The sequence below is a fragment of the Melospiza melodia genome, chromosome 13 (assembly GCF_035770615.1).
Source record: "Melospiza melodia melodia isolate bMelMel2 chromosome 13, bMelMel2.pri, whole genome shotgun sequence".
Lineage (NCBI taxonomy): Eukaryota > Metazoa > Chordata > Aves > Passeriformes > Passerellidae > Melospiza > Melospiza melodia.
This window is the reverse complement of record NC_086206.1, coordinates 14132211-14156042: the sequence shown is the minus strand read 5'-3', so window position 1 is coordinate 14156042 and position 23832 is coordinate 14132211. Positions and strand designations below refer to the sequence as shown.

At 46.5% G+C, this 23832-nt stretch overlaps 1 protein-coding gene across 2 annotated transcripts; it reads right to left on the bottom strand.

The window, feature by feature from the left end:
- Nucleotides 1-12814: 12814 nt before the first annotated feature.
- Nucleotides 12815-23527, bottom strand: OSGIN1 (oxidative stress induced growth inhibitor 1). Of its 2 annotated transcripts, none has more exons than XM_063167828.1 (6): nt 23373-23527; nt 19303-19408; nt 16771-16907; nt 16239-16430; nt 15827-15918; nt 12815-15163 (listed from the first exon to the last, which is right to left on the bottom strand). In XM_063167828.1, exons 2-6 carry the CDS (start codon nt 19385-19387, stop codon nt 14170-14172), a joined length of 1500 nt encoding a protein of 499 aa, XP_063023898.1. In that variant the 5' UTR covers nt 19388-19408; nt 23373-23527; the 3' UTR covers nt 12815-14169. The 2 variants fall into 2 exon arrangements, with proteins under 2 accessions (XP_063023898.1, XP_063023899.1); XM_063167829.1 differs by having other exon boundaries at nt 19303-19405; nt 23373-23494.
- Between the last annotated feature and the right edge of the window lie 305 nt (nt 23528-23832).

Below are 23832 nucleotides of genomic sequence, written 5' to 3'. Positions count from 1 at the left end.
CTCTTAATAGTCAAAATGTGTCTGAGAATGTGTTGAGATCAGAGCTATCAAGCTTCTTCATAACAAGAGTGGGGAGGGAGGGACTGGCACATTTCCCATTGCTTATACCCTTTGTAATTAATTTCTAAAGTAATTTCCTTCTTCGCTTGGCAGATATCATCTCTGACTGCACTTGTGGGAGGAAAGAAGATCTCCCCGGTTTATTTCTGACAATAAACACAGTTAATTAGTGCTCAGGAAGTGGAATCTGACAGCTTTCAAAGAAAGCAGGACTCCCTCTGGGGTTCCCAGTGCAGGAACAATGACAAAGGGAAAGGCACAGGGAAAGGCACAGGGGACAGGCAGGGCTCTGGCCAAGAGCTGCCTCGGGGGATGGACAGTTTAGAGAGGTAAAACACAAACATTTCTTATTCTTCACATGTTCAGCCTGTGGCTAAAGCTGTGAGCGCCTGGAGGGGGCTCAGAAGGACACAGAGCTTTCCCTTTGAGCATCCCTTTGCCTGAGGCATTGCTCTCTGTCCTCCAAGTGATGCTGGCACCGCAGGACAGGAGCGATGTTGGCCCAAAAGCCGTGCCCAGAGGGGCTGAACCCACCAGCCAGGCTTGCTTCACACAAACCAGAGTGGGAGCGGGACCCCCTGCCCTGCCCTGCCCTGCCCTGCTGGAATGTGAAAAGGCTCTGCTGGCACTGGGGACAGCTGGAGCAGCTGCTGGTGGCTGTGATGTGCCCTCAGGGGACAGCCAGCAGCAGAAGTTCTGCGTGGCTCCGGGGCTTGCTGGTGGCCACAGCCTGGACGGATCCCCATTGCAGGGGATCACTGCCACTGCAGAGTGGAAAATGGCACTCGGGACAAACCCAGGGACAGCCAGGGACAGGGATCTGCCAGGGGCTCTCCAAAGGACACTCACTGCAGCTCCAGCTGTGAGCTGGTCTGCAGGTGCAGACCATCAGTTTAGCAGCACACTCAGTGCTGCCTCTTACTGCCCAAGCACCAGGCACATTCATTTTTCCTCCAGCATTTTATTTGTCCTTATTTGCTGTCCTCAAAGTGACAGACCTGGGGAAATTATTTATATCTTACACTGCTCCCACAGTTATTCACCAAGAGTTTGGGAGACACTGCTGGACACACAAACAGACAAAATCACTTCATGAGCATGTTATTGGGTTTCCTGGCTGTGGAGCTATTTTAAAGTGCTGCTGTGTTTGCCACTTTGGGATCAAACTCATGTAATTTAATGGGTTTCACTGAGACATCAACAGCCCTCAAGGCAGGTATCGATTTCCCACAACAAAGAGCTGCTCTTGAAATAATTTAATGGGATCACCAAGAAGTGACTTTGAGCTGCAGGTGCTGGGATGCTTATGGATGACAGCTTGCTGGGATGTCATGGAAAATGATGCCCAAAAGCAAGGCAGCCCCTGATCCAGCATTCCCAGGGGAGCACGAAGATGGCAGTGAAGAAAGTGCCTTTCCTCCATAACTTCCCTTCTGTGCCATAAAGCCACAGCTGGAGAAGGGTCACCTTCATCCAGTGGTTGTCACCCTCGAGGAAATGTCCTGCCAGCAGCCCGTGCAGCTCCAGAGGCTGCACATCTACAGCATGGCATGCAAGGACCTCTAGTGCCTGCTGCTGAGGCTGCAGGGAGGCTCTGGGCTGCAGCAGAGTCTGGGTTTTTGGTGGCTCATCCCCCCACAGCAATGAAAAGTCCCCATGGGCCAGTGCCAGCAGTGCTCTGGAGAATGGATCCCAGCAGGAGGGTATGACATGGGTCTCAGCTGGGGTTTTGTCGCTGAGCTGGAGCTCCCCAGCAGCCTGGCAGTGCCCCTGCTTGGCACAGCTCCCGTGGCCCCCCAGTCTGGGCAGCTCTGGGTGATTCTGGGCTCTGACACCCACAGCTCCCACGGCACTGAGGGAGCACAGCACAGCTGACGGGCACGGGACAGCTGTGTGTTCATCTGCTCAGTGCCCAGCTTTCTATTCCTCTGGCAGCTCTGAGACATTCTCAAAGCCTGGCACAGACCCAGCCTCCCACCTGCCTGCTGCACCTGGGGATGGAGCTGAGCACAGTTTGCAGTGTGAGAAACCAACCCTGTTTGCAAAGGGAATGCTCCTGTCCAAAGCTATCCACAGACAAGCTGGGGAATTAAAGCTGCTTGGGCAACACAAACAAGGCTTGTCAGGCCCTTGTACAAGCAGAAATACCAAATCTCTGAGGATAATTTGAGCTGCTGACAGCTGAGGAAGGTGGACAATCAAGATGTCAAAACAATCTCACGGGGACAAAAGGTTGGAGCATTGCAGACTGACACATGGGTGCAGCAGCAGTTTGGGCACTGTGTTTGCATGGTCCCTGCCCTGCTGGTGTCCCTGCACAGCCCTGGGACACGGGCTGGCAGCAGGGATCCCATGGGATGGCAGGGCAGGCACCAGCTGAGCCCAGCCTCGTGCTGTGGCCCAGATCAGAAACTCATCACACCGAGGGGCTGCCAGCTGCTCCTAGCCACCATCCCCTCCTCAGGCAGCAGCCCTCACTCTGGAAAACAGACATTTGCTTTAAATGAGAATTGGAGAAGACAGTTGGAGATAGGGAAGGTCCCACTGGACCATACTCCAACAGAGAACCTGCAATAATTACAGATTTAAGATGTCTGTATCTAGCACATCCCCGCAGGCAGGGATGGATCTTTTTATGCTTTAAAGGACATTTACACTGCAGAAATGAACCTGTTCTCAGTGAGAACAATAACCCCTCATCTTGGGGATGCTGAGCTCTGCAGTCAGGAGAGGGAGCTGTGCTGCTGTGGGACAGACACAGGGTCACCTCAGGGAGGGTTGCAATCCTATTTCCAACCAGTCCTTGCAGCATAATGTTATTTAAACATTTCTTTAAAGAGATCTTAATTAATACATCACTTTTGTTTTTTTAGTTGTCTTCCCCTCTTTCTCTTTGGGAGTTTACAAATCCACAGCTATGCACAAAATTGTTTATGAATAATTTAATGAATAGTAAGTTTATGAATAATTTAATATCCCCTGAAAACCTATTTTTAACTAGCTTGCTACCCCTGTCTCAGTGCTGCCCTGCTTGTACAAAGCTTCTGTGCAACATCCAAACATCCCTGAGAACCCACTGGTTCTCCTCATCCCACCTGTCATCTTTTCACCAAAATGTAAAATCCCAGCTCTGACCTTCTTACTTCCAGCTTCATCTTGAATCACACACACACAGGTTTGATCCTTTCAGCTGGGGTTTGAACACACCTTCAGAAGCCTGAAACTTTTTTCCCAGCAAAACCTGTCCCAACAGCATTATCTCCTTTGCAAGCCCAGATCAGTGTTTTGGGGTTGTCATAGCAGCTAAATCCCTTCCCTGAAAACATGTCTGTGCAGTCCAGGGCCAGATAATTACATAACACCACATCCAAGTTACTCTGATAGAGACCATCTCCATTTCTGTGCACATGCCCTGAGCAAAGCCTGGGCTGCCCCTGCTGCCAGCCCAACCTGCCAAACCCTCAGCCCTCAGCCCAGCAGCAGCTTCTCAGGGCTCCCAGGCACAGATTTGCAAAGAAAACCCTCTTACAGCACCATTGAGAGATATCTGAAGGGGTTCACCCTTCCTCTCTCTGCTCCTTAGTGATTTCACATGGCAAGACACAGTGTGCCAATTAAACTCCAGGTAGCTTCAACTTTGCAAATTCTGGAAGAACACAGGAAAAAGATCCAAAGCAAATCTCAAATTTAAGTGATACAAAGTTATCAGATCTTTCACCAGTCCAAGTGTACCTAATAAACCATCTATAGATACACCTACATCTATAGGTTTATGTACCTATAAACCATCTAGGTACATCTATTAGGTGTACCTAACAAACCATCTATTAGGTACATTTCAGGTAATAAGCCATATATTTTTTTTGTAGGAGATGATGCTGTATGAGACATTTAGCAGAAATATGAAGCCAACTATTTACAACTTTTCCCCATGAAAATGTCAGAAATATAGATATTAAATGAAGTCATGCTGAACTTATAAGTGCAAAGGACTCCTGGGTCGCCCACATTGCCTGAGTTCATTGCAGAAAGCTCAGTTTCAAAAGGAGAGATTTCTTCACAGGTTTCCTCAGAATCGGCTGAGGAGGAGGAATGGGTGGTGAAGGTCTTCTATGTGGTGGAAGCCCATTTCTCCTGAGAGAGCAGGCAGTGTGAGCACTGGGCAGGTGCCTGGCACCAGGACACAAGGATCCCTGCTGAGAGATCTGCCAGCAGGTTTCTCCAGGGGTCACTTCAGATTTGTGAGGAGTGGTTCTATTAAACAGCAGCTTGCTTCCAGGGCTTCAGATATAGAGAAACTTAAATTGCAATGAGATTAAGTAGGGGAACTCTCTCTCTGTGGTTTTTTTTTTTTTTTTTTTTTTTTTTTTTGTGGCAGAGAACACAACGCTTAAGGGTTGCATCCATTGGCTTTTTGGGCTCTTCATTTGGGTTCCCCTTTTTTTCTGAGCAATTTTAGAAGGATTCCCACCAGGCACCAGGATAAATCTGTCCCCTTCCAGTAATGTTTCCGAAGGTTTCTCTGCCAGGTGATCCCTCTGAGTCACAGCAGATTTACTGCTTCACTTTTTCCTCCAGGATTACAGCAAGTGATTCCAGGAGCCTGTTCTATATTTGAAAGCCATTCCAGCAGGCAGACTATCAGTTCAGTGGCTCCTGACCTGTCCTTTATGGCTCCTTTATGGCTGTGGAGCTCCTTAATGCTCCTTTATGGCTGTGGAGCATTCCCAGCTGTTAGTACCAAACTTGTAAAAATTAAAAAAAATTCCTCAAAAATTCCACAAAAATTCCCCCAAAATTCCCATTTTTCCCATTCTTCCCATTTCCCCATTTCCACCATTTCCCTGTTTTCCTGTTTCCCCCATTTCCTGCATTTTCCCGCATTTTTCCCCATTTTCCCCACTTCCCCCATTTTTCCCATTTCCCCCATTTCCCCCATTTCCACCATTTTCCCCACTTCCCCCATTCCCCCCCCATTTCCCATTTTCCCCTCATTTCCCCCATTTCCCATTTTCCCATCTTCCCCATTTGCCCCATTTTCCTGTTTTCTGTTTCCCCCATTTCCCCTGTTTCCCCCATTTTCCCCATTTCCCATTTTTCCTTTCCCCCCATATTCCCCCATATTCCCCTATTTTCTCCCTTTCCCCATTCCCCCATTCCCCAAATTCCCTAATTTTTCCCATTCCCCCCCCACTTCCCCGCCGTTTCCTCTCACACCACGTTCACCAACCACAGGAATGGCAGCAGCAGGAACCCACCTGGGATACAGGTGAGATACACCTGGGACAGGTAAATACACCTGGGGTATACCTGGGACAGGTAAATACACCTGGGATACACCTGGGATACACCCGGGATAGGTACAGCCACACAAACCAAACCATGTTCACCAACCACAGGAATGGCAGCAGCACGAACCCACCTGGGATACAGGTGAGATACACCTGAGATGCACCTGGGATACACCTGGGGTACACCTGGGTTACACCTGAGGAATTCTATTTCTGTGTTGAAAATGCTTAGATTAGTTCTTTCACCAAGCAGGGGCCGCTGGGACCTTCCATCCCCACAGAGAGTGGGGATCAGACATTCAGCCCCTGAGAGAATGAACATTTTATCCATTTTATCCTGGGCATTTCTGCTCCCCTTCCCAGTGCAGCACTCCCAGGCTGTTGGAACCACACACAAGGGCTGGTTCATCTCTGGTGACACTCGACCACAGCCAGACTTTATTGTTTTAGCTGTGGGATTGCTTTTAAATTCCCACAGTTTTCCTGACCTGACACTGGGAAAGTGTCCCATGCTCCACTTGCAAATGGGGATCTGCTCCAGCAGAGCTGCATCAGTTCCTCTGCAATGAGCCTTTATCCCTTGGGACAGAGGGGTGTCCACTACATTGTTTAAAGGAAGAGGAAATTTTTGGTGGAAATGGACGTAACAGAGCACAAGGAAGGTCACAGGGAAGCCTGGGAATGGCAATTCTAACTCCCTTTGATTTCTTTTCCTTTGTTTCAGGGTGAGAACAACTCACTTGGCCTGCTCTCATCCAGCTCCCCTGTTATGTCATATCCAGATTACTCAGTGGATGAGGTATTTGGAGTGTTACATCAGACAGAGAATATTTGTTTATATAACTCGATTTTTTTCTCAGACTCTTGCTTCTCCAGCTCCCTGAAAAACATTTAAATTAATATTTAGATTTTCAGGATTAAGAAATTGTATCAGCCTCAGGATGACAGTCATCTTCACTATAAATCAGTACAAGTGGTTGTTGCAGAGCCCCACAGCAGAGCCTGGGAACCTCTTTTGTTTCTTATAAACATCTGTACATCAAACCTAGAACTATGCAGAGGAAGAAACCACTTCTGGTGCAGCACAATTCTGAAATTTCTCCCAGCCTTGAGATGGAGCATTAGCCCAAAAGGGGACCAGGAACCCACCCTAAGATGCCAAAGGTTACAGAGTTCACTGCAATGCCTGAGGCTCTGCTGTAAGTCCCTGATCAAATGCTGCTTTCTGCCTCTGCCTTTAGTGAAACTTTTCCAAAGGTCTTGCTTTCCCCTCCAAGTAAAACAGAAGAAGGATTTTAAAGATTTTCAGAGGAGAAAACCTTCTGGCTATTACATGTTAGATCAGGTCAATGTATTGCAGAGGTTGCCTCCTGCATGCATTAATGTGCTGCCCCAAGCCACCCCAGTTATACTCCAGCCACCAGAACCAATGCCAGTTATTCACCCTCCTGAGAAATTTCTTGCCCAAGTTTCATGAAGGTGAAATATGGGGCACGAAGGATGTTTTTGCAAGTAGGGCACTTCAGTCATTCCCATCACTGTAATTCATTCACATGAAATGCCACCCTTGGCTCTCACTGTTCATTATCACTGCAATTTCCTGGGCAGAGATCCTGTGACAGGAGCAGCATTTACAGGAAAGCTGCTCCAGCAACTTCAAAGGGAGTTTGGCAAACAGATGCTGGAAAGGGCTCAGGGAAAGCTTCAATTGCAACATCTGAGCCTGAAACCGTGCTCTCATCGCAGAGCCCAGCACTGGCTCTGCCCTCCTGGCTGTGCTGACACCATCCTTCCCAACCTGGAAAAGTGCTGAGCAGTGGATTCCCCGTGTGGATCCAGTTTCCCTTTCCTTGGATTTTCTCCTTGCAGAGTCAGAGCCTGCCCAGGCAGGCCCCACACCTGCCCTGTGCCCTGTGAGGGCTGCCAGCCCGGGCAGGGCTGTCACTGCCCCCTCCCCGTGGGATGTCCCACAGCTTGTGCCACCCTCGGAGCTGTGCACAGCATCAGCTGTGAAATTTGTCAGCATCTGCCAGTGCTGCTGCTGTTCCCAGGCTGTGGTCTGATAACACAGCCAATTTGCTGGCATCCCAGCAACCAGAGCAGAGCGAAAAAAAATAGAAAAAAATTAAAAAAGGAAAACTCAGCTGCACAGCATGAGGGATTCACATGGATTCACATGGCATAAACTTTCCAGCAATTCAGATTTGCTTAGAAACAACACTGCTATGTTAACTTTGTGCATCCTGTCCATCTTTTTTGCCACCATTGCAGCTGGGGAAGACGGATCTCGTCCCTCTCTGTGTCACCATGTTCATGACACTCTGTGTGTGTTCCTGTTCCTCCCAGCTGCCCTGTGTCCCTGGATTCCCAAGCAGGGTGCCTGGATGAGGGATGGGATGAACCTGGCACGGACCAGGGCACTGCAGCCACGGGGGCATCTGCACTCAGCATCCCACCACTTTGTCACTTGCTTGGTTTGCTAGACCTTAATGTTTAAAATGAAAAGTCCATTTATTACCCCAGGAAAATACCAAAGATTTTTTTTTTCTGGCATAGAAATTCCCTGGCTTTTTCAATAGAAATATCTATTGGCTGGTTTATTAGCTTTGAAAGCTCCCTGTACCTGTGAGACCTCTGCTGACTCTGAGTTACCGTAATGCTGGATAACTCGGGAATTAATGCCAAGTTGTAAATGAGGTTTGCTCCACTGGGCTGGCTCTCCAAAAGAATGAATGTTTTAGATCCAAAACTGCCTGTGGTCTCCTAAAAAAAACCACAGCTCTCCTGATTTTCTATTTATTTGCCATTATAGGAATGATTCCATCCTGCCCTTTGCTTGTCCTCTGGTTAAAGTTTGCCTCCCTGGCAAAAGCCTCAGTGGGTTACAAAAGCACAACTCAGGTTTGGAAATTTACCCGACACAAAATCCTCAAATCCTCACTTCGTCATCAGCAGGAACTCTCCCTGCCCACAAGCCCTGGTGAGCTTCAGTCCCAGTTTGGGTCAGCAGCTGTGTCTCCAAGCAGAGCCCTGGGCTGGGCTGGCTCTGAGGCTGTGCCCAGCCCCACTGTACCCTGCTGGAATTCAGGACATCCCTCTGGCTCTCCTGGGTTGCCAGGACCCCTGCCAGGGGGCTCAGGGACCCTGGCACAGAGCCCAAGATGCCTGTGGTTTGATTATGACCCATGGAGCAAATTACCAACCTTATATGAAGATCTGCAAGCCACAACAGTTTAAGATAGTGAATTTATCATGGGGTGGAAAATAAATTTTTGGGGTTTTTAGAATGGGGGTTCAGGGGGCAAGATGGAGGAATCTGGGCAGGTCCAGCCTTTCTCCTTCTTCTTGGCCTCCATCTTCTGCTGTGATGTTGGCACTTTTAGATTGGTTTAGAGTAGAAGCTCACTGTCTAACATAGGTGATGGGTATTGGAAAGTAATTTTACTGGAAGTAATTGGAAGTATTTGGAATACTAATTGTATTGGAAGTAATTGGAAAGTATTGTAGACGTAGTTTTTAGTACAAAAAGATAACACCACCCCAGGGCAGGCAGTGTGCCTTGGGCTGTCTTGCTGAGTGGACCTTGGCAGGACAGGAGAAAGAATTTTATAGATAAGATACAATAAACAATCTTGAGACTGAGAATTGAAGAGTTCTGACTCCTTTTTGACCACAGGGCTGGGAAGAGACTTTCTAACACATCTCGAGGTCACTCTGAGCAGCAAAAGTCTCGAGAGTGCCCCACAGAGAGCAGGACTGTGCCCCAGCACCCCAGCCCCAGGCACAACAGCCCTGCAGCTGCAGCCCTGGCCCTAAAGGAGGCTCCTCTGGTATTGTTATATTTTATGAAAAATGTTTTCATCAAGTTTTTTTCCTTAGGAAGCTGAGAAGCTTCAGCTTCTCCATGTTTTACTTTTTTTGGAATGTGATTTAGAAAAGTGTTTATCTAGCATGTGAATTGTTTTTAATTAATAACTAATCACAGCCAGCTGTGTCAGATTCCCTAAGTCTGTCATGGGTTTTTATTATCATTCCTGTCTAGCCTTCTGATGTCTCTTTTTCTTTAGTATAGTTCTAGTATATAACATAACATAACATAACATAACATAACATAACATAACATAACATAACATAACATAACATAAACCTTCTGAAAACTTAGAGTCAATTCTCGTCTCTCATGTCTCCTAAAACCCTCACAACACTGCAACAATTAACAACCTCACTCCTGCCCTCATTTTCCCAGCCCCGGCAGTTCCAGTGAGACTGAGCTATGGAAATTCACCTGCAGGGTAAATATCCTAAGTAAATAGCCCTGTCACCTTCCAGAGCAGTTTTCCCAGCTGGCAGGGATGCTGGCTGTGCAGCAGGGCCACGCTGCCAGTGCATGGTTGCTGCCTGGCTCAGGATTCCCTTCCTTTCCCCTCTTCCCAGCTTGCTGTGGTGTCGACGTAAAACAAAGCAGAACTGTTGACAGTGCTTCCAAGAAATGAATGCAACCAGAAAAAATTGGCCTGGAAAACAAAACCCATTCTGCTTTCCTTGCAAAAAGTTCATGAGGGCTGCCTGCTGTGCTCCTGTAAATCAATATATTTGTATCTCCTCCTTCCTAAGCCCAGCTGTGTAACGTGGGTACCCATATGGAGCAGAAGGAAGTCAGATATTTTTCCCTGGAGCCTCCAGGGTTTGTTCCACCTTGAAACCTGCTCTGCTAGAAGACTGTCCCACAGCATCCACTCCCCAAGTGTCACAGGCAGCTTAGCCTGACCCCAGGAGCTGTCGGTCAGCAGTGATGTGCTGGCTGCTGGCCTGCCCACAAATATCTGTATTTCACAAATAAAGCAGGTTAATTTAAACCACTACATCTGCAGCAGGCTGACAGCTCCCCAAGGGCCCTTTTAAAAGTAAGACTTGGGCAATCATGGGATCTGCAATGTATCATAGTGCTCTGTAGAGATTTTAAATAGAGTGGTCTGGCCAAGATGTGGCTGGATTTAGTCCTGTGCTCAAAGACACAAGTGCTGCCAAAAAAGTGAAGGCTGAACAGTCAAAGGAGCTCCCAAGACTATTTTACTAAAATTATTTCAATTTAGGTGATACATAAAAGATGGCTCCTTTTACATAGAGGCCACCCTTCCCTTCATTTAAGAAACAAAAGCTCTCATTGAACGTGCTCTGACATCTCACAAGACCTTCACCTAAGCAAAAAGCAGAAGCAGTAACTTTGTATTTTAATTGCATAATGAATGTACCTGAGTTCAGGCTTGTACACTTAGTTCTGCCACACCCACAGGTGATTAAAATACATCAGCCATGACCACAAGGACTCACAGACACAGTAAAATCAAAAAACCACAATTCTGTTTTTTGTCTTCTTGGTAAACTTCAAATCTTCATTTGGGTTCTGAAGGCATCATTTTGCATTGTTCCTGGCAGGTCCCAGCAGGTCTCAGGAGCTTGTTCTGCTGAGGAGCCCTGAAGAAGGGAAAATGAGTCCCTGACATGGAGCCCTCGTTGTGGTGGGATGAGCATCACTTCTTAGCTGCAGCCAGAGCTCTGTATGAAAAAACCAATCCACCCTACCCAAACTGAGCTGAGCAGGAGCTGCTTGAGGCTCCCTGAGGGCCCTGCTCTGGTCACTGAGGCTGTGGGAGCTCCCCAGTGGCAGCAGGAGGGGACACAGAATGGCTGGCAGGGGACAGACGGAGGCAGGGTGGTCTCAGATGTCAAACCCCCGGCTGCCTCCCCAGGGAAGGCTCCAGGCTGGCCTGAGCAGCAGCACTGGAGATGGGGGAGATTAGGTGTCCCCTGACAGAGCAGTGTCACCACCACAGGCAGAGCAGAGGCCCAGGAGGAGCCTGGTTTTATTCCTGGCCGGCACATGCTGCAGGTCAAGGTTGCAATGCTTGGGTGAACTGCACTCATAGCAAGGCTGGTATCTGTTGAATCTCACAGCTGATTGTTTTGGAACAATAATTCACAGTTGCCTCCCTGGATACAGAGAGCTGAATGACAGCTTGGATAAGCAGCACACAGCCTTGCCCTGAGGACCTGCAGTTGATGACTAAACCACCAATTCTGCTATTGAGATTCTCCCCTTGGGGGCAGAATGTAGGATATTTTCTAAGCAGCAATTGTGGAAAAACCCTCCCTTTCTGGCGCTGCAATTAGCTTGTCCCTCTTGGGCAGGAAGGGAGGTGATTTCAGACCCTCAGCTCCCCCAGCCAGGCTCAGGCTGCTGACCCAGTTAGGAGCTCTCCTGTGCAGGGCAAATTAGTGCAGCATAATGCAATATGGGATGCAGGAATGATCAGCATGAGCACTGTGACTTTGATCTCAGCCATGGGAAGGGCAGCATTTCACTTGACACCAATCTTGTGACCTCATTCCCAGCACATGCCAGTGCCCCTTGGTTCTTTTAAATGCTCTTTGGCTTTTGTTCTCCTCCTCATTTGCTTTGGAGACAGGAAGATGTAGCCAAAATCAGCATTTTCAGAGAGCTGAGCACTGATCACTGAACTTTTTTTTAGCAAAGGTTAGCTGCAGCAGATCACAGAAGCACACAATCCCTCCTTTGGAATGCTCACATTGCCAGGATAAGAAAATCAGGGGAAAGTACCAGCTCATGTAGAGAAATGCTGCCAAAGAGAGTCCTGGGGACACTGCCAACCCTCTGGCCACTGAGCAAGGACACAGACCAGGAAACTCATTCCCCCCATTCTCCTGTGTTCACAAAATACTGAGGGCACTTCAGTCTCAGCCTGCAGAGAAGAGTGAATATCGATATTTTTACACATTGAACCACTCCTCTCAGAGCTGTGCAGTGAAAATAATCCAAAACCACCAAACCTAGAGGCAGTAGTTAAGCTGCAATAGGGACAATTCAGCTAGTTAGGAAAATATCCTACAATTCTGGACAACAATGGTGGAAAAAATGTTGAATGGGGCAATCAAATGTTGATAGTGCAATCTGTGTCCTGGAAATAGTCAAAGCTTTCCCCAACAAGGCACTGAGCAACCAGGTCTAACTGAGCAACTTCTAACTTGAGTGGGGTTGGACCAGACACCTTCAAATCTAAACTGTCACCTTCTGATCTAGACTGTCCCAGCTGATTTACTGGCCTAGGCTGTGATCTGGGGCTATTTTGCAGACAGGAGGAGAGAGCAGGTGAACAGGAAAGAGATCAAAGATCCTCCAGGCAAGAACAAGCTTGGCAAATAACCTGGTTTGGCACTCTCAGCCTCACAAGAGGCAGGCACAGCACCTCACAAGGGTTCTTCATCCTACTGGAGAGACAAAGATAAATAGAGAAATTTCACAGTAGGGTCCCCATAGGGAACACAGGGATGGAGGATTTAGCAGGCACAAACCATGCCCTGGTACTCACCAGGAAGATGATGGTGATGAACAGTTCATTAGGTCCTCTCTGGGTCAGAGATTCAGAGGTAAAACAAACACAAGGTAAATCTGAAATCACTTTATTGAAAAGTTTCATACAAGAGTAGTCAGTCAGAGAAATTATTCAAGTGATACAGTAATTCACAGACAAGCCCCTCTCACATCCCAACTCCAGGCCAATTCATTTACGGATGTCTTGTCCCAGTCAGTTTTTCAGGGCCTTCTGATGTCAGTGAGTTTCAGTGCAGCACAGGCAGCAGAGTCTGTTTTTACACCAAATTAAATTAGCTATGACAGAAATTTTTCCTGTGAGAGGCACAAAAGCCCCTGTAGGTCTGTTGAGAATGCTGCTTACAACATTAGGCACCATTGCCATCCACCCCAGCTGATTCAGAACAGACTGTAACAAAATATTCTGCCAATAAAAATCTTTTAGAAAAACAGTATAAAAAGTTTTATATATATAGCATAAAGCTACCAAAAAGTGACTGTGCCATTTCCCCTCTTATACAAATAATATTTTTTTAAAAAACGTAATACATTAGTAATTCACCCAGTATATAACATATTGCACTTTCCAGAGTCCTCTATGCAGCAGGAGCCCCATACAGTATGTGGGCATTCCAGGATGGACCTGCAGCTCCCCTTTAGTTCTGCCTGTCTCTACAGCAGCTGCCAAGAGTTTGGCTACCACAGGTTTAGGATTCAGAAAGCAGGAAGCTGCAAGATGGCAAACCAAGTATTTGCAAATCAATACCATTTCTTCTCAGGAAGGAGAAGAACCCATCACAGGAATCTCTTGATTTGTTAAAAGAATAATATATTCCTTGTTGCTGGTGTCAGTGAAACAATCCAGTTTTGAGTGCTTGTGTGTCAGTTTTTACTGGCAGGGTACTCCCCATGTGCCAGAGGTACCTGCAGCACCTGGCAGCGATTTCTGGCCTAGCAAGGACATACAGCCAAACCACAGGAGCACATAAAACCAGGTCAGTTTACTTTGTTCCATGACAAAACACTGTAAGACAGCAACAGACACAGTGTTGTGGGCCTGCTATCTGAAAATGATTAACATTGATTCCTCAATCCAATTTCCGGTCACCTGGAGGGTTTTAGATAGAAGAGCAATTCCTGTCTTGCCCTTGCTTTTCCAGGCACGAGCTTCAGTCCCAGTAACCATGCACAGGTATGCAGAAAAGGAGCTGAATTCCCAGGAACTGAAAATACTGCTGTGTGTGGAACCCACCCTGTATTTGGTCACTTAATCTTCCCAAATAACTCAGCAGGAACTTACTAGCTCTCCATATAACCTTCAAGAATACCAGGAATGGCCTTTAGAATTGAGGACACCCAGATCAGATGATTTGATGGAAGGAGATCTAACCCACCCTCACAGAGGCAGAACAGGGATGGGGATTTTTGTTAGGGGGGATTTTTGTTGGCTTTCTTTAGCAGAGAGCTGGCAGCAGCCAGAGCCCCTCCCTGCACAAAGCGCACAAAGTTATCTCCTGCCAGAGGCCCCAGGGCATAGAGCCCTTTCTCCTGAGTGCATTCATAGGTGAAGGGATCAACATCTATGGGATTCCTCTTGGGATTCACTGGCTGCTCACTGTCCAGGGCCAAGTCAGTGCCATTATTTGGCAGAAAGGAGAGGTTGGGGTTTGAGCCAGTTAGAACAAGAGCCATGGAAATTTTATAAGCTTTCTGACAGCCGTTCTTGTCTTGAAAGATGCATTTCTTGTCCTTGCCAAAGGAGAGCACGTGATGTTCAGGGAGGCTGATGTAGTGCTCATAGGGCCCTGCACAGGCAGCTGTCTGTTCTTTCATCATCTGGTGTACCTTGTGGTATTCAGGGTACATTGTTTTGGGGAGCTGGTTAAAAATAAGGCCAGGATCAGTGACTCGTCTCCGAAAAACGTGGATTACTGGAATATTGCAATGGTGAGCAAAGAGAATGGCATCAGCAGCTGTCAGACCAGCACCTACAATCAAGACTGGATCTGTCATGATGCCAACACTGTTATTCTTCACTGCTTCTTCAAGGGCAGACAGCTGGTGGTGGACATAGGAAAGGTTTTCTCCCTTGACCCCAAGCCAGGTAGGATTGTCATATGTTCCTGTAGCCAGGACCACATTTTCTGCATAGATGGAGAAGGCCTCTTTAACACCTTCCATAGTTTTGAAAAATCCATCCACCTGAAAGACCTCTGCACTTTTTTCATTAGAGCTCCAGACTGAGTCACTATCCTCCTGCAGATCTTTCTGGGTGTGGTTGGAGATGCTCTCTGCACTCACTTTCCTCACAGAGGTCACAACAGTGCCACATCTGAAATTCTTCTGCAGTCCTTTCTTCACCACATAGTGTTGGTAATATTGAGCAATGTCTTCTGCTGTGGCTCTATTGTTTTTGAGGCCTCTGTAATAAAGGAAAAACAAAGGTCAAGCAGCAGTTAAGTAAGAGACTGGAATTTGTCCCCTCTTGCACTCAATGTATCCTAGAGCCATCTACCCTGGCACTACAGAGAAGACTGATCTAGTTTCCCTGACTTCAGCAAAGTTATTCCTGACATAGAGAGTTAACAGTCAGGTCCAGAAGCTGTTGGACACAGGCAGCTTTCTGTAGCATTAATCCCAACCCCAAGAACATGGCTGGTTATTTAAGCCTTCCTCTAATATTTTGCTTCCAGTCTATTTTTAACACCTGGACTTCTTAAGATTAATTGTGACTCATGTAAAGAGAGAATGCACAGCACCTCAGAGAATGCACAGCAGCAGGACTGATTGTGCTTGTCATCAGGGGCAGCAGCAGAAGCCAGGTGACCAGGATTTCAAGCTTTACTCAGAACTCTTGGTCACAGATTCATCTCCCCAGTGGGTGTGGAGAAGGACACATTCCAAGCAGCACTGCAACTTTATCTGAATCACTCAGTATAAAATAGACTGGCTTTGGGGTGCAGGAGAGTGTTCTTTCTCTCACTAAAATCATCCATAACAGATGGGTAGCTACATTCAAGAAGTCCATTCCAGGTTCTCTAAAAATCTCCAGATGTTTGCAGATGATCACACATGCATGTCTCACCTTTTCTTTTGCTTTAACCATTCTTTGAAAGGGAGATCTGGGAGTCCCATCCATTCCCCTTTGCTCAGGGTAAACATAGAGCCCTCTATAGACTGGAACAAGAAACAAAGAAAAATTACTTTAATTTTTTAATGTAAAAACTGAAAGACAACTTATCCATGTTTCAATATGGCACAGATGATTAAATCTGTAATCTCCTCTGATCTGCTGTCATGGATGAAACCATCCATGTTCTCCAAAAAGAACAAGAGATGGGGAATATAAAGGCTTGTTTTCCTTTTAAACTTTCACTTGTCTCTATATATAAGATGTAACACAGCTGACTGGGATTTTAGAGGAGCTTTTCTCTCTGCAGTCAGCACATTTGGCCATTACACAACACACAGACCCCAGCTGGCTCCAATTCACTCACATGCCAGGCCCCTCCAGGAGCGTTTCTGCCAAGGACCAGGTGGGCGATGGCTCTGTCAGGCTCATGCCACCAGCTGAGCACAGATTCTGCTGTCCCATCAAAGTCGGTGTCTGGCCGCTGCAGGGTGTCAAACAGGAGAGCCACGGGGCTGTGGGATCGTCCCTCCAAGCCTTCAGACAGATACTCCAGATCCTGCAGGGAGAAGGAGCAGATGCTCAAAGGGCATGCAGTGCCAGGCAGCAAACTGCTTCCACTCCATTTTTACTGCTTGTCACTCCAGCACCTCTGAGCAGTGGGCTTGGGCAGCTCATGTACTGGCACACAGACCTGTTCCTGCCCAAGGGCTGCCTCCAGGATCTTGGCAGCAATGCTGGCCTTGCAGACAAGGGAGCTCTGGATTACAAAGCAAAATCCTTTGTGATTTGCTTAAGGCTCATTCTGTCTGTGTACTGTGAAAATCCAAACAAGGTAATCACCCATGATACACCCCTGGGATGCTTGCTGGGATGTCATAGTTTATCTTTCCACACACCTGGTCCAAAACAGAGACTTCTGGTGCCTCTTCCAGTTTTCTCTGAAGAATAGGATGAGGATGAAGAGCATGTCTTTTGAAGTAAGGGGTGTAACCTGACAGCAAATATGAGAGACAGATTCCTGAAGGTCCATTCCCTGAAAAAAACAATTGAGAAGAGTTTATGCTTCTGGAGATAGAGCAGCTCTTTGAGAAGTGTTTCTAATATGCAGACCAATTCAAAAGACATGACACTGCTATGGATACAGGGGTTTCCTGTTCCAGAATGCACTTATTGGATGGAGTTGGGGAAGACATTTCACCCTTCACTTCACTTGCTCCAATTTGCATTGCAAGGTCCTTAGGACTTGCTGAAAAGACACCGGGTTAAGTAAGCTTGAAGTCTCTAGCATGGTGATGATGAATGGAGTTATTTCTCTAAAACTAGGGGTTTAGAAGCTGATCACAGGCTGACCAGGGGCCTCAGCTCTCCTGGAAGCAGATTTCACACCACTGCAGAGTAGTTCTGTGCACAGGATACAAGATCCAGAAAAGATAGTGGCTATTGAAGTGAAGGGGAACCAGTTGTTCTCAGCAGGAAATTCCATCTTTTCAGGGATATTTGGCAATACAGCTTTGACTAATGGGTCTTGAGGACACTTTCAAACAGGAAGCAGCCCTACTGTGGTACTGCAGTGTGTTAAGGAAAGTCTCTCTGCCATGCCAAGACAAGCCCACAGAACACAGCACTGAACAGGCTGCAGGATGGCTGAACCCCTTTGCTGACCACCCAACAGCCAGGGGAAAAACTAGATCAGTGTGACTCCAAAGCCCAGTGAAGTAGCCTGTGGAAAGTTTGCACATGGCTGTTCTCCAGCATGTTCAATATTTCACAGTGTCTGTGTCTCTGCCAGCCTGTCTGGCTGCCCAAAATCCACAACAGTACAGTGACGAGGAGGGAAGAGAGCCCAAGTGACAGCAGCCTCTTGACACAGTGCCAGTGCTCAAGGGTGGCTGGAGCAAAGGCTGATCCTTGAGGATTCCAAAAAAGTGAGGTCATGGCTGTAAAGCCAACAGTGAGCTATGTGAGGGGCAGCCCGTGTCACAGCTGGGGACAAAGGCTGCTGTGCTGACACCAGCCAGCAGCTGCAGGTCAGCGTTTGGAATATTCCACTTGCAGGAAAGTTAGCCAAAACCAACAGCAGCAGACACTAAAAACAAACCAAACTGCAGCTATAGTAAAATATAACCAATTTCAGGTCACCACTTTGCATTAGGAAGTACAAGGAGGTACCTAAACCAAACTTCACCACCTGAGCACTCAACACTCAGAGGGTTTATTCTGAACCACATCTAAGTTTGACATGGATGATCACAAGAACATCTGGGGCTCAAGATGTTTTAAAATGCACTGCTTGCATGAGGCTGCCAGCAGAGCTGAGGCAGCACACTGCCTTCCTGGAGCAGGGCCTGGGGAAGGGGCTGGAGCCTTCATGCTGTGTTGTCCAGCTGCAGGGAAACATCTGGGCTGCTTCAGCCCCACAGCCTCCTCAGAGTGCAGCTCTTCCCAGTGCTGCTTCTGAGGCTTCAGGGGCACCTCCACCCTGGCTCCCCGTAGAGGTGCACTAGGGAGGCACCAAAATATCCTCCTTCCCAACCTAGAGACTTGTACAATGAGCAGCACAAAGGCATTCTCAGATAAAAACTTGCTGGCAGTAGTGTCCTTGTCAAAGCTGCTGTTAGCAGGGATTAGGGGTGATGGATGCAGCGCTCTGACTTTGGAGCAGCTCCCTGGGGGCTTTGAATTCAGTGACAGATAAGGAGGGAAGCCAGCTCTGCAAGGCATGGGACACATGCTCAGAGGAGCAAGGTCCAGCACCTCCACAGCTCATGGCTGGTCACAGGGGAAGGCTCTGACATCATTACTTTGCTCAAGAATCACCTCACACTGCAAGATCCCTCTTGAAGTTAGTTGAAGACAGTTATTATATAACCTGGATTTTTTAACTGGTTTTAAACTGGTTTTAAAACTGCATTTTATCAGTCTATTAAATCTGCACAAAATCAGTGTAGCTCACTCATGTTTTAAAAGAAATCTGTGAAAAAATTCAAGAAACCTTAACAGCATCTGGAGTACTTTCTAAACAGACATAATGGTGGAAAAGCTCACACAAACCTATCTTCAATTCAAGCACTACAGATAATCCCAGCAAGCTGATTACCTATCTGTACTGAAAAGGTTTCAAACCTTTCTGAATATCCAACAGAGAAAAAGCAGGGTGAGTTGAACTGATGCTCAAAAGGTTACCAATTTCACCATTAAAAATAGGTATGTGTTTTAATTTGTAAAATATTTTGTTCCTTACTTCTCACAACTCTGAGAGGTCTCTCAGTGTTACAGGAAGTCTGGCTGTCTGCAAAGGATGCAGAAACAGCAGTCAGGCATTTCTGCCTTGAGTGAGAACATGTGGAAGTGGAACAGAATTAAAGGTAGCAAGTCCAAAGAAACAACAGCACAGGAGAGCCCAGCAGTGCTGGCAGGAGAGGACTTACCTATGATCACAACAGGAATTGTCTTGAGCCCACTCCTGTTTGAAGGCCTGGTCACTAATGGACACATCTTCCCATCTGGAAGCATTTATGCTCTGGAATCCACCTGCTGAAATAAATATGTTTTGAATTATTTTCATTTTTTGACAAAAAACCACAAGGAAACAAACAAGAAAAACCCCACAAGATTTTCTCCAGCCCACAAACTGAGGCTAATCTAAAGTACTATTACCCTTGCATTGCAGACTGTCACATTACACTTCCACACTCAGGACAGACCTCCTTATCTTTTTCTCCTCCTGACCCCAAAATCAAAGGAGGATTTTCTGATTATGCACCACAAAATGGGGACAGAACAGTTATCTTTCTTTTTCAGACATGAATTCCAGTTACTCCAGGATAACTGGCAATTTCAGCAGTCCTCTGAATACATTAAATGAAGTGTTGCACCTTGTTATAAAAACTTCATTTCTGACACTACTCTGTAGAAAACAGTATCGTTATCACAAACAATTTTTAAAGTAACTTGTGCATTTACTGATAAGTGAAATAAACCTGACATAAGACTTTTGCCCAATGGCTGGAAATCTCCTGGCTCTATTTTCAAATAGGTACCATTCTATCACTATATGTTTTTTTGAGAAGTGCAAGTTTAGTTCTGGAACCTCCTTTCTCAATTTTCCAGAAAATAGAGAGTTCTAGGTCTGAACAAGTAAATAACAAGTCTTTGAACAAAACATGCACCATAATTATCTTGGAGACAAAGGTGTCATTAGAGTGGAATCTACAAAACTAATCTAATAATTATGTAAACATCCAATGAACAGTGAATGCTTCTGCCATTTCTGCAGGAATCCTACCACGTCAAACAATGACTTTAGTTTTCCATGGAATTCAACTCTACTGTCACTAACCTAGAGAAGTTATTTTTACCACAATAAATGTGAGATTTCTGAAAATCAGCATAAGTTTTAAAGCTATTCTACAGAAAATATTTTCTTTTATAAAACCCCTATTGTCATTTTGGAAAGCTAAGCAAAATCCATGGAATAGCACAACTTTGTCCAGTAGGGCACACTCTCCACAGCCTTTCCAAGTGCAGAGATCTTTGGCAAGTGCACCAGACACTGCCATAAGGCCTGGCACATCACTGCCTTTGACACAGGTATTGCAGCAAATGTTTTCCTGCAGTGTAATGCCCCTCTTTGGGGCTGACATTTACATCACAGCAGCTCCAGCACAGCACAGCACTGCTCACTGACTGGGCAGCCAGGAAACCACCAGTGAGTCCACAATTCACAGATTCCAGGCTTCAGCAGGGGTGCTGTGAGTGCATTTGCTTGCAGGGATGTGACAGCTCTCATGCACACCAGTGTACAGCCATGGCTGGGCTCAACAGCTCCATTCCAACAAAACCAGGTTCATCACTTAAAATTAATTCAAAACTAGCAGCCTTGGCCAAATGTTTGGATCACAGTTTAGTGACACTTACTAGCTGCCTGTTACCACTTAACTCAGCATTATTCTAAGACTGTTATGCATTTTGCCTGACAGGGCATGAACCACTTAAATGACATTATAGTTGTGCTTTCTAATTTAAGTAATTTGAAGCATCTAGCTTTGAAGAGAGTTGGATCTCAATGAAACTTATGTTCCCAATTTAATTGAGACTCAAAGGTAGTTGTATTCATACAGAAGATGAGCTCCCCTTGAAGCCTCCCCACAGCCCAACCACTCAAGGATCTCCCCAGCCTTTTGGGTTCTGCCACATTAACCAAAACCTGCACCTCCTTTAGCAGACTGTGCTCTAAGTTCCCCCAAATAATTCCTTCCCACAAAGCTCCAGAGCTGCAATTAGCAGAATTCAGCACCAGCAGCTGGGACTGCCAGAGACACCAAAGGAACAGGACACTGGTGTGACCAGTCATGTGTTCCCCTCAAACCAGTGAACCACAGCATCCAGCTGCAGGTCAGCAGAAATTTCTTCTCCATGATAACAAATAACCCCTCTTCATCACTGTATTATACAAGAAGAGAAGTTCTTATTAATTTTTCCTAACACAGAGTACACATCCTATTTCTGTGAAGCTCCTGGGAGCCTGGAAGAGGGAAGCAACACCTCTGGGAGCAATCTTGCAGGTTTCTGCTCCACAGCTCCCTGCAGCAGCATGCCTGGGAAAGCTGCACGCACATCTGTGGGATTTTAGCTGGAACAAGGACTCTGACCAGCCCAGCAGAGCACAGGGCAGCAGTTTCAGGGCAGCAGCAGCAGAGGCACACACACACACAGAGAAGGAGCTGCCAGGCTGTTTGTAAGGCGTGAGCACAGCCTCACACTGCTGGCTGCCAGCACGTTTCTGGGGGAGCCTGAAGGGGACAAAAAAGGCACACGGCAGGAGAGGACAGGCTGGCAGTGCTGTTTGCTTTAGAGGAAGGTTGCCTTGGCTCCTGGCCATCGCACCGTGCCACCCCTCTCCACCCTGATAAAGCACAGAGCAGCAGCCGCTCACTGATAACTCCTGCCGCCACCCTCCCCCTGCTTTCTGCACCTCCTGGCACGTGAAAGAGGAACATTTTCTGCAATTAAACCAAACTTTAATAGCTGGAGGAGCATAATTGTTAGTCTGATGAAATTTGGGCTAGTCTCTTTCACATCCTGTAGCTGCCATCTCTATAATTCATAGTTATTAACTCTTATTTTTAAGTAGAAAGTGAATCAGGTGCTGAACCTGTTTATAGCTATTCCCATCCTGTTGGCTAAAGGTTTGACTTCTGGGGATAAAACTCAGAGCATCTCAGGCATTGTAGTTTTGGGCCAAACATTCACCTTTCCTCCCATTAAATGTTAAGGTGGATTATTTTAATTACTTAATTACATTTTTTTTTTCAGTCTTAGACTCCATTACCTCAAAACCTGGGCAGCTAATACAGTGTAGAGGAAAGCCTGTTCTTGCAGAGGCCATTGCAAAGCAGCAGGACATTGAAGTTCACTGCCAATCTAATCTGAACTAGTTAGCACCAGGAAAAAGCCTGAGACAACAAGAAACTTAAGAGTGCTCTTCTCACCCTCCTTTTATGTAGTGTGGGCTGCTGGGCACTCACACTTAGTCAGCTTAGTGACACTGAGTTTGGCTCCTGCTTTGAGCTTCCTACTTTAAATGAATGTCCTTTTCCTTCTCCTCATTTGGGAGAAGGCAGCAAGTTTCACAACTTGGCTTCTTGCTGCTTCCAAAGCATTCCAGTGTCTGTGTGATGTTACATAATTGTTTCTGGCTGCAACGCTCCCAGCTCACTCTGGGCCAGGCTCTGCATACCTTCCCTCGTGTCCAGAGGGACTGGAGCTCACAAACTCGGTCAGTGTGGCTCTCACCAGCTCCAGGCTGCCAGGCTTCCAGGCTCCAGCCTGAAACAGGCTTCAAGGGAGCAAATGAAAAAGCAAAGGCACGTTTAGCAAGACAAGGGCACTCTGTGATCCTTGGAGAAATACAAAGCCAGGTTACATCAGCCATGTGCAGACAGCTCTCTCTGTAACAGCCATGAGATTTTGCTAAAGGAAGAATCACCAAGTGATTCTTGGTGATTCTTGGCCTGAACACACTTGGTGTTCAGGCCAAGTGTGGCCTGAACAGCACATGGGGAGAGCTCAAGAGAGCAATGCAGTTGGGGTATAAACACTGGGGGAGTTTAAAAAAGGTTCCACAAAACTCAGTTTTAAACAATTCTAACAGAGATGCAACAATGGTTTTCTTCAGCTTAATTTCCTCATCAACTCACTTGTCTCACAAGGTTAATATTTAACTAATTAGTACTTAAAAAAAAAAAAAAAAAGGCAGAGATCTTGACAGCTTTTACATTTTAGACTTCCCCACAAGTTTCAGAAGCTGTTCTCTCTTCACAGCATCACTCTTGCATGTCAGGCCAGTTACCCCCCAAACACAATTAAAACTATGTGGAAAAAAATTCAACTTTGTGGTATGTAATAACACCTTTCTAAAAACACCCCTGTGATAGCCAGAAACTGATGTTAGGGTACACCAGACAGAGCTCTCTGCACTTATTTGGAGCCTTCTTACCTTTAGCAGCAGGTCTGATGAGAGGTGGGATCTTTGTGAGAGTGACTGTACACTCAGGAGAGCCAACCAAACTACAAGCCTGGAATCCTCTCTCTGCTCCAAGACAGCTGTTTAAATATAGTAGGCAACCAGCAGCAAGGGAGGAGAGGAGGAGCCAAAGGGACTGGAGGTGGAGCAAGGAAAATACTAATAAGCATGACTCAGCAGGAATATTTCCCTTCCCAGCTCCTGAATGAATGCAGAGAAACTTCCTCAGTAATGTTCAGCTGACTAATGTGACTACAGCAAAAGCAGGATTACAGGAACCATGCCTGTCAGAAGCCCTGCACTGAACAAATTTTCCATTTTTAACCCTCAGGACAACACAGATACACAGTGGGTCTGAAAAGATTGATTTCAGTTTGTGTTTCTTTTTCTTCAGTGAGATGAAGTGTTATAAGCCTTTTGCACAGTAGCAATA